The following is a 16199-nucleotide window of genomic DNA, read 5'->3' as shown; positions in this document are numbered from 1 at the left end:
GACGTGATTCTCGAAGAATGAACCAATCATGGGTGTCCAACGCTGACGACAGTCGCGTTATGACTCGAAATGGAAAGCTTGCTTCTCTTCCATTAAAACCGTGATTAAAACCATTCCCCGCCTCACCCCACCTGTCAGTGCTACTAGCAGAATAACATCGTCAGCGATCAGCCATTGTCGTGAGATGTGAAGATTTTTCTCGTGGTCTGTTTGTCGAGAAAGCTAAAGAATTATTGTAGAACTGAGGAAAAACCGTTGACACCGCGATGCACACGATCCCGGAATTAGGTACTACTGTACCGGCATTCCTTGCCAAACTTTGGAAGTTGGTTGAAGATCCCGAAACCGACGACCTTATTTGTTGGTCACCCGTGAGTATCTTATTTTGTTGTTTCTTCCAAATTCATTTACGTTATACGCATTCGGCATGCCATAAGTTATACCGATCATCGATTAGTTTACCTTTTTTGCTATCAGAATAAGTTCCTGTATAATGTTAATGTCGCGTAAGTAAACGACGGAAACGTATGAGAAACGTTGACCCCCGTGGTACACATTTTTACGTACACAACCTATATTTTGCGTACACACTGTCGGTGTAATTTATTCTGTACTTAGTTGCGCCATCAGCTATCTATATATATATTTATATATATGTATAAACATATAGATATATATATATATACATACACTTATAATAAATTATATTATTTTAACGACCATCAGCCTCCTTGTTCTTTTTTTATTATTTTGGAAAAAACTTTAACAACGCTTTAATCAATAATCTTCAATGAACACAACCAATAAATTTTTAATTTTATGTAATTGTATTTTTGGATGTTTTTATTTTTTGTTCTTTCTGAAAATTTAATTTAATTCAATACTGAAACTTCGTTGCTCCTTTTTAGAATGGGAGAAGCTTCTTCATTAGAAACCAGGCACAATTTGCCAGAGAATTATTGCCACATTATTACAAACATAATAATATGGCTAGTTTTGTTCGTCAATTAAATATGTGTAAGTAACAACAAAAAAGCAACATTATTATAAATCTTGTTTTATATTGCATGAAATTTTCACACGTTTATTTTAGATGGCTTCCACAAGAAGGTTTCTGTCGAATTAGGTGGTTTAAAATGTGATAGAGATGAAATGGAGTTTGCGCATCAATTCTTTTGCAAAGGACACCCATATCTTGTAGAACATATTAAAAGAAAAGTAGGTATATCCTTCTTATTCCATTTGACCATTTTTCAATGTTCTACTGTCACTTGTTTAGATTGCATCCAGTAAAGGACAAGACCCCTCACTTACACCCATTAAGCCAGAATTAATGAATAAAATGTTAACAGAAGTCAGAAGTATGAGAGGTCGTCAAGAACATTTAGACTCTAGACTTGGAGCTATGAAAAGAGAGAATGAAGCCTTGTGGCGGGAGCTAGCAATGCTCAGGCAAAAGCACCTGAAGCAGCAGCAAATTGTCAATAAACTCATACATTTTTTAGTGACTTTAGTACAACCATCGCGGAGTGGTGGTCTCTCTGTTAAAAGGAGGTATCCGTTAATGATAGATGACTCCAACCGTCAACGTAAACAAAGCAAATTGTCGAAGGTAGTAATACAATTCCAACCAATTATAAGTCAGTCATCTAACTACTGTGTCAAGATATGTCTCTATATTTCCAGGCACAAGCATCGCCTACAGGGCCTGTAATTCACGAGCTTGATGCATCCGAACCAGATTTAGACTCAGAGTATATAGTTGCAGAGTATGTTGATGCAGTGTTGTAGTATGGAATATTTTATTCACCATTTAAGTTACATATGAATTTTCGTCATTCAGGATGTTAGAAGGAGATTCGAATCCAGCGATTCAAAGCCCAGAACACAATTCTGCGTCAATAATAGACGAAAACAATATGGAAACTATTCACTTAGTTGATGATTCTGTGCAGTTACATGATGACGTACAGCTGGTCAATCCGCAAGAGATTGATGCTCGAAAAAAACGGGGAATGAAGGGTAAAAAAAAGTAAGTCAAGCCAAGTAATATATGTGTATATATTTATTATATATGCATATCTACATATACGCCTATATAGATATGTATTCAGGGTGGGGCAAATAAAGTGTTACAAAGCAATATCTCCATTATCGTTAATAATACGCGGAAATGCTTGAGGAACAAATTGTTTGGTTTGAAGGGGTACATGTCGTGGTGGAAATTGTTTTTTTTTTAAAGGTCATATTTTTTGAGATTTCAAGGTCATCGATGTTTTTTCAAATAGAACTATGTATTTTTTTTCGATGACATTATTACCGATTTTAAGACGAATCCAGCGACCTATAACTCAAGGTCATTCTAGCCGCGCAAAGTATGAAGTGACACAGTTCTCATTCATCGAGGAATTTCATTTGCCCTATAATGCATATTATGCCTATTCAAATTTCCCGTATTAGTGAAAGTAGATTCGTCAGAAAAAAAGCACATGACTCAAAAATGAGACATTTGTGCGCATTTTTGTACGAATCCAATTACAAAAATTGACGCGATTTACGAAATGATTGTCATACAAATCCTGATGTAATGACATACAATAAAAATGGAATTTGTGTTGATGCAAGATTCTTAGGACAGATCGCTGACTGATTCCACTCTCTGTTTTTATTTGCCTGCTGCTTACATGTGGATTTAGTGCAACTAAAGCTAAGATAGCAGGCGCATTATTTTCAATAATAGTCGGTTGACGTTTGACGCGTGTTTGTTTCATTGTACCGAAGCGACAAAAACGGTCAACTAATCGCTTAAAAGCCACGTGTGACTTTTGTAGTCTATAGGCATAACGAGCCGCGTACAAATCTTGGGCGTTCCTGTAGTTTTTACGGCACTTCCCCAGCACCATGAACATATCAAAAGCTTCTTAAAAATCGTTTATTTTCGCAATCCGACGTATTCATATTAGAAGGTAATGCGTAACTAAGTAATATGTTTATGTTGTGTGAGGTGAACGACTCAACAAAACACGAACGAACAACATTTCGAGCATGTTCTGCAGGTAGAACCAAACCAAGGTTAGTGGATCCTGTGAAAGTGATTATTGCGCTATTTCTCGCTTTTTCAACTATTTTCATACTTTGTGCGGCTAGAATAACCTTGAGTTATAGGTCGCTGGAGTCGTCTTAAAATCGGTAATAATGTCATCGAAAAAAAATACATAGTTCTATTTGAAAAAACATCGATGACCTTGAAATCTCAAAAAATATGACCTTTAAAAAAAAACAATTTCCACAACAACATGTGCCCCTTCGAACCAAACAATTTGTCCCTCAAGCATTTCCGCATATCATTAACGATAATGGAGATATTGCTTTGTAACACTTTATTTGCCCCACCCTGTATATGTGAACACATGTACATATATTATATGTATACAACTGAGTCATGTACAATCTTTCAATTTTAATATTATAATAAGATGGAGTTTTGCACAGTGGACATAACAAAATATGAACATCTATCACCCTATTTAGTATCATTTGTACGTTTTCGTTTATGATTATTTTTTATTGAAGTTTGGAAAGTGTTAAAAGAAACAAATTATAACAAACTCTTATTTATATGTTCCAATATACTTTTGATGCATGAAATTTTGAACAATTAACTGATTAAAATGAAAAGTTTTGCTTTATGTACTCTTATGGAAGACACAGGGGCATAAATTGTTGGAATTTTATACCATATTGTGGCAGAACTAATTATAGATTATATTTATTCAAACCAGAAAACAGGAAATTTTCATGTATAAAATTATTTTATATTGCTCGTAACGTTAATTAATTCCCAGTGACACTCATATCACCACAATTTAAATATTACCAGGAGGAAAAACAAGGTGCCCGTCAAAATTTTGATCCCATCAACGGAAAATGGAGAAGAACCGAGGTTAACATTTTTCTCTTGTCGTTATTTGGTGTTGGGTTTAATTTTGAATAGTATCGCAATTTTGTTTTGTTCTATTATTATGCATGAACGCTCGACAACATTGCGATAATACCTGTATTAGAAGCATTGTCCAATTCGAATTACATTGAAATTATTTTCTCTTAATTTGCTACTCTTTCCCAAGTTGCAGTAGTTGCTTTTAAAATATTGGCATTTCTAGTTTTATTGTATCGATATAATTTGATGAACTAAATTAACCATAAATAAAAATATTTGTTTCTAAATTTTTGTGTTCATAAGAGAATTCTTGTTAATCCTTGGTTGAGTTGTCTCTATGATTTTTTACTTATATCATTGCCGATACTTTATGGTTTACACTTTACTTATGCCTCTGAACACATTTGTTGATACACTAAGCACTAATGCAGTTTTAAATGTCAATCTATCTGTTTAATATTGTTCTTCATCTAAATATGTATGCATGAAATGTGACAGTCCAATCTGTGTAAAATCAACTATCAATCTATCAACCTAGAAAGACCAAGAACGATATAATGATGACTAATTGTCAAAGTAGAATTAAACAATATTCTTTCATTTTCTTCAGCTTGTTTGTCTTTATTTAGTATCTGTTCACTATTTTACTGGAAGCCTGTTTTCTCCTTTTCTATTCTACTTTATACGTTGTGCACATAGATGTAGACATTTTAATATTATATATTAGAAGTCGAATAGTATCTGAAGAGTTATAATTTTACTGTATTTTTAGAGAGCATGTTTTTCAATTATACTTTAGATATTTATATGTATGCTCTTGCAATACTTCTATCAATCAGAATAGTAGTCAAGAATCATTCAAAAGCACAATTACAGCTTTTGAAATAAATAAGGCCTATTAAAAAGCAGATTATGGCTACAGAAAACTATCCGAAGATGATCAAGAATGGCAACACATCTTATTTAACTATTTTAGGGAAGAAACACATATGCTTGAAATCCCACTGGAAGAATCACCAGTGCCCGTCGCTATGTTGGAAAATAGAACAGTACATAAACCAGTGCCTGTTGCGACTGTACGTAGTTCGAAACTCACAGCTATGGTAGCTAATCTGAATAAAGGAACCGAAGCAGAATCATCTGACCTTGATTTGGAAACTACTGGGGATATGGAAGAAGATGTTCAGGAGAACGACTCCAATTTTATGAAACTAGAGGACATTCTGATAGTACCAGAAATTATCAACGAAGAGACTGACGAGAATGCGGATAACGTCGAGATTGTAGAGCATAGCGAGGATAATGAAAATTTAAAACTCAATGAAAATGATAACACATTTGATCAGCTCAATGACGTTGATGAAATTGCCAGGCAAGGCAACCAGAGAGGTACACGCGCAAACAATGTTAAAAAATCTCTGGAAAAAGAAAATGCCAACTCTAATGGAGCAGGCACAAGTACTCAATTATCTTTGAGCTGCGTCAATGGCGTGCCTGATGCTGCTTACAGGTTCGGATCAATGTAAGTTCCAAGAAACCCATGGTTAAAGAAAGTTGAGTCCAGGGAATTTCCCATATATTTAACGGAAATTCTTAATCCAAAGAGGTGGGAGCCAACTAATATTTCTATCATTTTTAACATTCAACCAACCATGAGTTTATTCTAATTTGACAGTGCACACACTACTAACAATAATGCAGGACAGTTTTTCATAGAATTGTCTAAATGTTTGACTTTGATCTAGGTATCTTATGTTGTCTCTTGTATATTTCATAGTTGTTTTACAATAGTTTAGTATGTTTCATTTAAAAAATCTAATACTCAGTTTTTTTTCGATTAAAAAGAAATTACAAATTATATACATTTTTTAATTTCACAACAATTTTTCTGTTAGGTTAATGAAATTGTGTCAGATTCTTCATGTATACATGTTACATCTTGTCGAAATTTAGTTTGAATAATTTCAATCCCATGCAACATATAATATTTTTAACTTATGGAAACTTTATTTTGTGCACAAAACATCTCCAATAAAATGATTTCGCAAGCAGTATTCATAAATAATACTCTTCAAAATAGAACAAAAATGATAAAGAACTGCTTATGCTATCGTTTTACCAAATAGAAAGATTGTACTTTTCAGGAAAAGGCTATCAACATATTTCTTGTTCATCCATTAAAATATGGATATATTTGTGTAACCTTGTAGTATATTTAAGCATGTTTGATCCATCTTAAACAATTGTCTATAGGGAGGATATGGATAATCATCTCGAATCAATGCAGACAGATTTGGACAATCTACGTGATATTTTACGAGGTGAAGGTTATAGTATTGATGCAAATACATTACTTGGTGTAAGTAATTTATTGTTTACCTGAAACTATACTTTTATTAGAAGAATTCTATTTACTTATGTTTGAATTAATTATGTCTATTTGCAGTTATTTGGTGCAGATGACCCGATGTCGTTTAGTATGCCTGTAAATCCAGAATTGAACCCACATGCTGAGAGAGAAGATGACGATCATGCTAACCGTAAAAGCCCCAGTTCTTAACTTGGATACAAACAGTAAATAGTTTTACTTAATTTTACAAAACGATATTTATGTTGCAGTCGTAGACAATGTTAACGGATCAGTCGGGGGAGAACTGATGGCATATAATCCAACGCAAAACTTACTAGATTTTGACGACGACATGTTCCTGGATGCGACATCGCCTCAAACCAGTACGGCGTGCAACGCATCAACAAACACTCTTTACGCTTCAAATCCCCTAGAAATGGAAGATAACAAAGCTTCGCTACTCGATTCTTTAACAAGTGATGTTGACATTTCATCATAAAATCATACTCTTATGGTGAGTTACTTGATTTCCTTTAGGCTAGATTAGAAGAGAATCGTTCGGACATTATATAGAATAATTACATGGTATAACAATATGGGAATCTTTTCTGTTAATTGACTGCAACTATTTTCCACAACATACAATATAATATAACTGACCTGGACAACTGGTCGTTTACGAGCTGCCAATACTTGAATTGCCACTTCCTCTACTTTACTCTTTAGTCACGTAATCGGATTGCGGTAATGATTCAATCGTTGATAGTTCACGAGTCGTGAACCATCACTTGCCTAGATTTGTAATATAAATTTGTCAAAGTTATTGATAGGAGGTCATTCTGAGGATTTAGGAATCTGTGGGTGGTACCACGAAATTAAACTTATTCAAATATAAATTTAACGCCTTAACATAATAAAACGCTGAAACTATTAGACAATATTACCAACAAAAAAAATTTGATTAACAGTTTGAAAGTTTTGCTACTGCACAAGTGGTGCCACTATCGCCTATATAAACACAACACAGGGTCACCCAAAGACATTAATTAGGACATAATTGGGGTATACAAAACTAAACTGAAGGTCTGTAGCAACTGTACAATTCCATATTTGTGTCGATATCGTATATAAAAATATGACAACACTGCAAAACATAATTAGTTGATCTTGGAAATTTGTTTAACTATTATGTTAACTGTTAATCTTTTTAGTTGTTGTTGATTCGTATACTTATACTATATCGATACGGCAGGTTTTTCTGAATAGTTCTGTGCTTGAGGTTTATTTTTTTCTTGTCTAATTTTGCTACAATGGCTTTAAGCGGTCCTGCAATGTGCATGCGCCGACGATTGTGGCGCCTCTTGTGGAGTAAAATAAATCTTTTTATATCATAGTCTTCATTTACATAAAGATCATAAAATGATCTTAAGCTATATATAAATGTCTTGGAACATACACTTCGATACCAAAAATTATACTTCAACTTAATTTAAATGAACCTAAAGTTATCTATGTACATTCTTATATGTTTAGACTTAACCTACACTTAACATTTTTGTTCTTATATGTACTTAGTACTCTTTAAGTCTTGTATCGTTTCTTCTTCAAAATTCTATTAATATTGCCATGGCTTTTGTATCGCGGCAAGCTATTATTTGGTAAGCACCAACGGGAGTCGACCATTCTACTTCTTTCATTATTTCACAGAAAACATTGCCATATATAGTAATAGAACCTATTGCTGCATGCTTCTCTTACCCCCTAAGTTGGCGCGAACATCCCTACTGTTTTACATTACAGTAATATGATCAATATCCTGAATAGAATACGAGCGTTCACATTGAGAGTTACTAATGGTGCCCAGTCAAACAAGAGACTCCCTTGTATTTTAATTCTGTTTCCAGTGTTCTTTCTATATTCTTTAGTTAAAAAGTAATCTAAAGTCACTAAATAGCACCCCCAACTCGTCATTGTAAAATTTCTGAGCTGCCTCCTTAGTCATCAAATCCGCTAAATCATTCCCTTGAATACTATAATGAAGCAGTGGTATATACATAAATAGTATTCTATTCTTACCATTATTTACTTGTATCTGAAACTATTGGTATTAACCATTTTCATTCCACTAATAATATAATCGTTTTCTCGAATGCTTTAAAAAATACTTTTACTAGATTCTTCTCTCTAATAAGCTCTATAAGCTCTTGAAATAGTTCTTCTTTTGCTTCTTTCTTATTATTGGTCACTTCTTTTGGGTGTATCAATGTATGCAATTGTATTCATGCGTTATAGCTGTTATTGGGCTTTGTTGACCCCAATCGTTTTTGGATTGATTATGTCCTCTTTTCTTTCAGTTTTATTTACAGTTGGAAAAAGTTTTCTTTTGCTTTTGCACCCAGTTTTTACACTATGTTAGTTACTCCAGTAACAAATTTAATTATACATTTTTTACGACATTGGCTCTATATATAAACAAATGAAAACCATGAAGTACCATCATTTTTCATGAAGCTCTGTTTAGGGTCGGTACAAAGCCAACAAAATGCTCAAACTGTTAGCTACATTATTAACAGTTGATTTTATCAACAAAATTAACAAATGATTTTTACCGAATATTACATACATTGTATATTGTGGTACAGGCGGTAAAAATCATCTGTTTCCTACATTTGAAATCATAAATAAATTGTATTTTTGATGCAAAAAACTCTTGTGAATATTTTATATACTCAGAATATTCTTGTAGCTCCTAAATTGGCAGATTTCATTGCACAATACATGTTCTCTTCATGGCTAACTTGACAAAAATCTGTTTAAAAAAAATTAAATTTTATAGACATACAAACAATATTATATACACGTTACTTTACGCGAATTATGTCAATCTATACTATGGGTTATGTTTTATGAGATTTCGAAATTACTGATAGTCTTTATGGAAAGAAACTGTAATAATGTTTCGCTGACTGTTGCGAACTCGGAATCGAAAATGATCTTTTACCATAGACAAGACATGGTCATTCGAGCCTCGCGACTCGCGACGAGAAAGAGAACAAAGCTCGGGACGAACGAAACTACGTCTGCTGTCCCTCATATGATCGCAGCTAGTAATCGGTTATTGGTCGAAGATGGTGTAGAATATTAACAGCGGATCGTAATGTTGAGATATTTGACACCGTCTTCGACCAATAATCGATTACTAGCTGCGATCACGGTGACTGCAGCAGAAGTGGGAATGTAAATACGCTGTCTTTTTTTGACGAATGCACTACACCTGAAAAACCTGCATGCGGCAACATGCCGGTGTTCATTATTATGAATACGTTGCAATGCTTGAATAAAAACGATGACTTAATTCTTTTATTTTTAATTTTTTTATACATGGAAATTTTTGTAATATATTGGTCAGATTATTCCAATTAAAAAGATATTAAAAAATAGTACTTTGCACAGTATTTATTCATTATATGAATCAAGTAACTTATTTTATTTACGAAAAAAGCATTACAAAAATCGATTCTTAACTATATATGAAGTATGAAAGGCAATGGCAAAGAAGGTATGTGTGTAATTCGAAGGAAAATAGCAATGAAGTTATACTATTCGGGCCTACGTTCGACAGACATTCAGACTGGACAGTCTCCATTTCAGGACATTTAAAGTAGCGAAGATTCCATTCATTGATATTCAGAAATGATTCTACGCGTTTGGCGGAGAGTGTGAAGAAAGAGTTTATAATTATGCATAATATCAATTCACTTTTTTAATATAGAGTTGCTGTCAATATGTATAAGAATTTATTTTTCTTAAATAGTCGTAGCGATAATGGAATGAAAGAAATTTCATATTAAGTATTAAATAACTAAATATAATTTCAATTATATTGTGTTTGATTTTATTTTAATCAGAAATATTTATCCAAATTATATTATGCTTAGCCTCATTTTAATCAGAAGATATCTGCAATATGTTAAAAATTATGTTATCGTATTATAAATTGTCTTCCGAGAATTCAAGTCAAAGCAGTCGCAGTACACGTGTCCACCAACTCCGTCAAAGCTCGGCATCGGTGCAGTGAGAAAATCGATCAATTACAATAGCATAATAATTGCACTGCGACATTTGCTGTTGAAGAAAGTTGCGACATTAAGTGAGACATTACTGTATATATAATTAATCACAAATTTGAGTATACAGTTAAGCTGAAAGTGAAAATTTGCAGGAATATGAATTAAATTATGCATATTTAAAAATGAGAACAATATATATATGGATTATTATAGTTTAACAGGCAATCGACAAATAGAAAACGAAATAACATTAAGTATCAAATATGTGTAGTGTAAATTAAAACAAGATTATTAAATCATAATTTTACAAATGTAAGAGAATTAAAAGTTCAACTATGCGAAGAGTTAGACAAAATGTTGCCTTCCTTCTTTCATCAATGAGTTAATTGAATCTTTGCCACGACGATTACAAACTGTTATTGAAACCAAAGGCTATGCCACAAAATAATAACATTAATTTATTTTGGATATTATAACATAAATGTAAATATGTATGCTTAATTTTGTATCGGTTAAAACTCTAGTAACTTTACGTTTTCAGTGGAATATAAACAATTTTTATCGTTAATTGACTCTGAAATATGCATGATATAATTCATATTCCCACTAATTTTTTGCTATCAGCATAGCTGTGTACTCAATTTTGTGTATATTTGTATCTTTCTTATAATTATATGATGGCGTGAGCTTCGAGTGATTTATACATACAAATTCGTATTGCTCTGATAAGTAGCATTCAGCGAACAGGAAAGATACCAATATAATAATGTCCGAAGAGTCTCATACGGTGGAATGACTCGTTGTAATACTAGGAAAGGGAAATTTGTATGCAATCAGAGAGAATCGAGCTCAGATCGATAACCGTTGCCTTTATATACATTGTCAGGACAAGCAATTAACATTTGATACTTTTTGTAGTAGTCTGTTAACGTTTTAAAGTATCCAACAACGATTATTCTTTGTGGAGAATTCAGCCTCCTTTCAAGAAAAAGAAACTGTCTTAGGATAGATTTTTTTTGCAGGTTCTGATCAGTGTTGCGTGTTATACTTTGGTTTCAGTATGTTTTATTACTTGATGGGTCATCATGAACATGCTCTCTCTATTCCTCTGTTCGGTGTGTATTTCGATGACCAAATAAGCAACGAGCTTGTCAACAAAAGTGTACCTTATACCAGAGGAGAGAATGCTGTGTCTTGAATCAATGCGGTCCATTTGCGGAGGATATATATACCGAGAAACTATATAGAAAAACCAGCGCATAAAATCCTCTGGATTTGCTGCTATGAATCGAACCAATTTATTGTTTGTTTATGACTCGTTTTATTGACATCACAGTATTCGTTATCGATAGGTACTGCAGCCATTTTATTATACTAATCGATAATTAAGAAAGGTGCCTAAGTATATTTGGTTAATCATATGGTCCAACTTTAAAGTTCCTACAAGTACATGTATCCGTTCGTCGTGGAAATTTATCGAAAGTTTTCATTCCTTTTGACAAGGTGAACAGTCTAAAAATCGTTAGACTCGTATTGGTTGAATAATAGCGTCTTGTTCAAATTACGCAAATTGAGCACATGTGTGCTTAGAAGCAACCTTAATCTTTTATGATCTCATTATTTACGAGGATTTGACTTCGCTCGCATAAATCCTATACGTGAATAACATAAAAAAGTATATACGAAATTCGTATTTTTTGTACCGTCTTCTGAGATAGAAGTGTACTTGTCATATACGTGGACAATTTAAACAATTATTCTTGTAGATCAAGGATTTGTATAAGTATAAAAAGAAGAAACGCTAATGCGTTCGTTTGTATTTTTATACTAACAAAAAATATATAGCGCAAGTCGTTTTTGCTTCAGATAAACACACAGACATTCGTATATCTGTGAACGTCGACTCATTGTAAAGCTATTCATAAAACTATTTATTTTTCTTCTTTAATTACACACGTACATAACATACACACAAACGCGCGCGCGTACATCCAGAAACAACCGCACATACATAATGGTATATATCGCAGATATATGTATATATCAAGTTCGTCTCGATATTGTAACAACGTATTAAAATTTGGTTTTATTGAAACTTTTACAATTACGTTAAATATAAGTAATTTATTATGATTTCTTTATGATGTAAGAAATCGAAAATCGATTAAGAAGTTGTGGAAATGTGGAAAACATATTAAGTGAACGCGTACAGCATTCAAGAACGTATTTTGTTTTCCTGTGTCAGGAAACGCTTGTCTAAAATATGCTTAATATGTTTTGTTTCCAGCGAATTCTCGAAGTATTTTATAATGTGTTTCCTACATATTCGAAAACTGATTTATGAGAACGCGTGATTAAAAGACCGCAGAAATTAATGTATATAAACATGTTTCACTTTACATGCTACCCCCGGTAGAAAGTAATGTAAAACTTATTTAAAGAAAAAAAAATACAATCCCAGTAGCACGACGACAATGTGTTAAATTTTTTGAATAGTTTAAAAAAGAACAAATGTTAAAGCTTTTAATTTTGTATATTGTAAATAAACAAGTATTTTCTGTTTTTATACCAATACTCCGTTTCCTCAATCTCACTGAGAACATTTTCTACGTTTTCTACGTTGAATATTTTAAACAATTTTCTAGCAGACGTTTGATCTATTTGGTAAAGTACTTCTTGCCAGGGGTAGCTGATACGTCTCGTGTATTCGTCTGAGCATTTAGTCCACGAGTTAACAAAATCCTAAAGTTCACAGTCGCTATCAAAAAGTACGAACGTATACTTTTTTAGACGTATTTTGTACGATTCGTGTTGGAAAACTGGAGAATGTTGATAGACATGTGCGAAAAAATCTTTTAAATTACAGAAAAGCCACGCGAACAATTGTACAGTTTATTTCAACTAATTATCAACTTAATTGGTACACTTTATCAAGTTAATCCGTTTAAAGAACTACCACGGAAAAAGTAATTAAATTGCCGTGACATTTGAGGGATGAAGAAAGGTTTTTATGACTTTTTCTTTTTGTGAAAAATCGATATGAATAAAAAGCCTAGCAAGACAGTGCTATGTCATACAAGATTGAGCAACGTGAATTATCACGCCCCGCTTAACAATTCACAAATCTATATAATTGTTTTTTTATTTTAGCCTTGGAAGACGACTACTGGATTTTAAATTGCTTCGTTGGTAACGCCTTCATTTTAATTAACAGTAAATATGAGTAAAGTGAGCCTTGTAACAAGTTTAGTGTGCAAAAAAAGGGAGGAAAGGAAATTTTGAGGCTCGCGCAGTGGTCGACTTAAGAATTTCTTCAGGAAGAAGAATTTGTTCAAACGAAATTGTACGGTGTCACATTTCAGAAGAACTAGTGACATTAAACCTACTCTTAACACTGACGCCATAAAATAGCGAACAACGTGAAAAAATGCATTACATATGCATATGTAACTAAAAAGAGGAAACGATTCCCTGCTTTTACTGATCTGTATATAATCACACAAATAGCTAACGCATCGATAAAGAATCGATATAAGAAGTTTGAAAACAATTAACATTTTTTACTTAGAATGTGTCTAGAACACAGTATTAGAAAGTAAATAAAATACGGTGCGATGCGTATACACATGTACGTGTGTATATGTAGTACATATATATATATAGAAAGAGAGTGAGAGAGCGAGAACAGTGTGTTAAAATATTTGTTTGACTTGTCACTATACTTTTCATAATTGTTATTTTGCTGTGGTACAAGGTTTAAGTAAGAAAAAGTGATAACAAGATAAGATTTCAGTGTCTCCTTGTTTGCTATATCATTGTTGTTATTACTTCTATCGAAAGATTTAATTAATTTCAATTTTAATCCCCATGATGTACTCTCTAATTTCATTAGACACTGATATATTTGTTTTCCCATGAATTCTGTAGGTATAATAAATAATTAGTGCAGTGTACCACTACAGAAAGCATTATATTTTGTATTTTCCGTTAACTATTTTTTATAAAAGATATTTTGCACTGAATTAAGAAGATGTATTATGTTGAACACTGAAACCTTCGTCTTGAATCTTAAACATAATTGACCATTTGAGTTTCTGTGTATCCAAAAATACTAGAATCAGAATAGTATATCTTATATATACTTCTCAGCTATTAACTGTTTATTTTTATCTAACGATAAACAGTGTTTTTATATTTGTTTGCCAAGAGACGTATTTGTATTACATTACAAACTCATGGAAACCTTGGTACATATATGTTAAGTAATTCCATGTATGTACAGTGAAATGTCATCTATACATTTCTTAATGTATTTTACTCCTTTACCACTTCAAAGTCTATCTCAGTATATTTTGTAGTTTTATAAATTTAGTTCACAGTTACACTACTTATCTATACATTAACTTCGATATTATTGCTTAATTAATAAGTGTTTAATAGAGAATGTAAACTTAATGATAATAATATAGATTGCAGACGACTTCTTTTTGTTCTAAATGGCTTGAAAACGAGAAAAAAAGAAAGTTGTTGATCTTCCATGGAATGTATTTTTCATTCTATTGAATATGAAACTATATACTTTCAAATATTTTAAATATCTCTGATTAGCGACAAGTTTTGCATAATTTACAATTCTTCTGAATTATTATTACTTAATGAATTATTTCTGTAACTATAGAGCTATTCCGTTATTCGTAGAAGATCAATCTGTATAAAAGTTACGATCAACTAAATCAAACGAATGTGTAACCTGTGCAAAAGTACAGTTGATACTACATTGCTTGTAGATATCAGATTTTGTGATACATTAAACATTTTGTACAAAAGGATAGGTTCTAATGAGTGATGAACGAACGATGACTCGTTGGCTATACTTTATGGATTTGTGTGTTTTGCTACCAATTATAAAAAGACACTGATTAAAATAGAATTGAAGAAGCCTGTTTCGTGTGCGAGCATCGGTGAACAATCGAAGGGAACAGAGAAATATTGCAAAATATTGACCGTCTTTAGTCGCCTAAAAACCCACCGTGGACGAATCGACATTCACGTTTTCTTTACTGTATCACAAATGGAAATTGACTTTATTCTTCCCACTAATAATAAATACTGACACGATAAATACAATATATTTAAAGGGAAACGATCGATTAAAGATTATGATGATATATCTTTGAATTCGTAATATTTATGGAAATTACTTTATTCGACACAAATAGGCTTTTAACTACCATTAAAAACAATGTTAATCTTGTTTGTTTTTAAATAAAATTTAGAAATCGTTTACATAACATTATATGACTGTAATTGCACATCCTGATTTAAACAATTTTTCCTGGATATACAATATATAGGATGTATGCAAATACATATCACATGAATTCTGTATAATGATACATACACGATTCGATGAACAGATTTATATGTATTCTAATTAAAAAGTACTAGAGTCTCACACGACTAAAATAATTAAGTGTATGTCATAACATGTTTTAATGATTATATATTACAATTTAACAATCTGCAGAGACAAGTTATGCATATATTCGTTTTAATTATAGTATCTCGAATGTCGCCGTACCTTATTTACTTTATAAGCTTTTAAAAAATGGATCTTATGCTATGTATGAAAATTTGATAATTTTATGTTCATTCGAGTGGCAGGGAAAATATTTGGATTTTAGTTCTAATGCAATGACTTTTCGTGCTACTTTGTACTATGTCTCGTGGAATTAATCTTTGCTCAAACGATCGTGTTCAAATATTTTTTTCGTGTGCTCTGAAAAACATCTTTAAAATAAATTACTGCAGCTGTTTTTTCATAGAAGCAGTGTTATAT

At 32.3% G+C, this 16199-nt stretch overlaps 1 protein-coding gene across 5 annotated transcripts; it reads left to right on the top strand.

Moving 5' to 3' along the window:
- The first annotated feature begins 131 nt into the window (after window positions 1-131).
- On the top strand, window positions 132-14840 carry LOC144471828 (heat shock factor protein). Of its 5 annotated transcripts, XR_013494338.1 has the most exons (13): window positions 132-371; window positions 909-1017; window positions 1094-1218; window positions 1280-1612; window positions 1687-1769; window positions 1844-2032; window positions 3881-3943; window positions 4917-5462; window positions 6194-6299; window positions 6387-6480; window positions 6560-6804; window positions 11383-11712; window positions 13511-14840. XR_013494338.1 is itself a non-coding variant. In XM_078184346.1 (12 exons), exons 1-11 carry the CDS (start codon window positions 267-269, stop codon window positions 6787-6789), a joined length of 1983 nt encoding a protein of 660 aa, XP_078040472.1. In that variant the 5' UTR covers window positions 132-266; the 3' UTR covers window positions 6790-6804; window positions 13511-14840. The 5 variants fall into 5 exon arrangements, 4 of the variants coding, with proteins under 4 accessions (XP_078040472.1, XP_078040471.1, XP_078040470.1 ...); XM_078184346.1 differs by lacking the exon at window positions 11383-11712; XM_078184345.1 differs by having other exon boundaries at window positions 11420-14840.
- The last annotated feature ends 1359 nt before the right edge of the window (window positions 14841-16199 follow it).

This window comes from Augochlora pura, chromosome 6 (assembly GCF_028453695.1).
Source record: "Augochlora pura isolate Apur16 chromosome 6, APUR_v2.2.1, whole genome shotgun sequence".
Taxonomy (NCBI): Eukaryota; Metazoa; Arthropoda; class Insecta; order Hymenoptera; family Halictidae; genus Augochlora; species Augochlora pura.
This window is presented reverse-complemented; position numbering and strand designations above follow the sequence as displayed.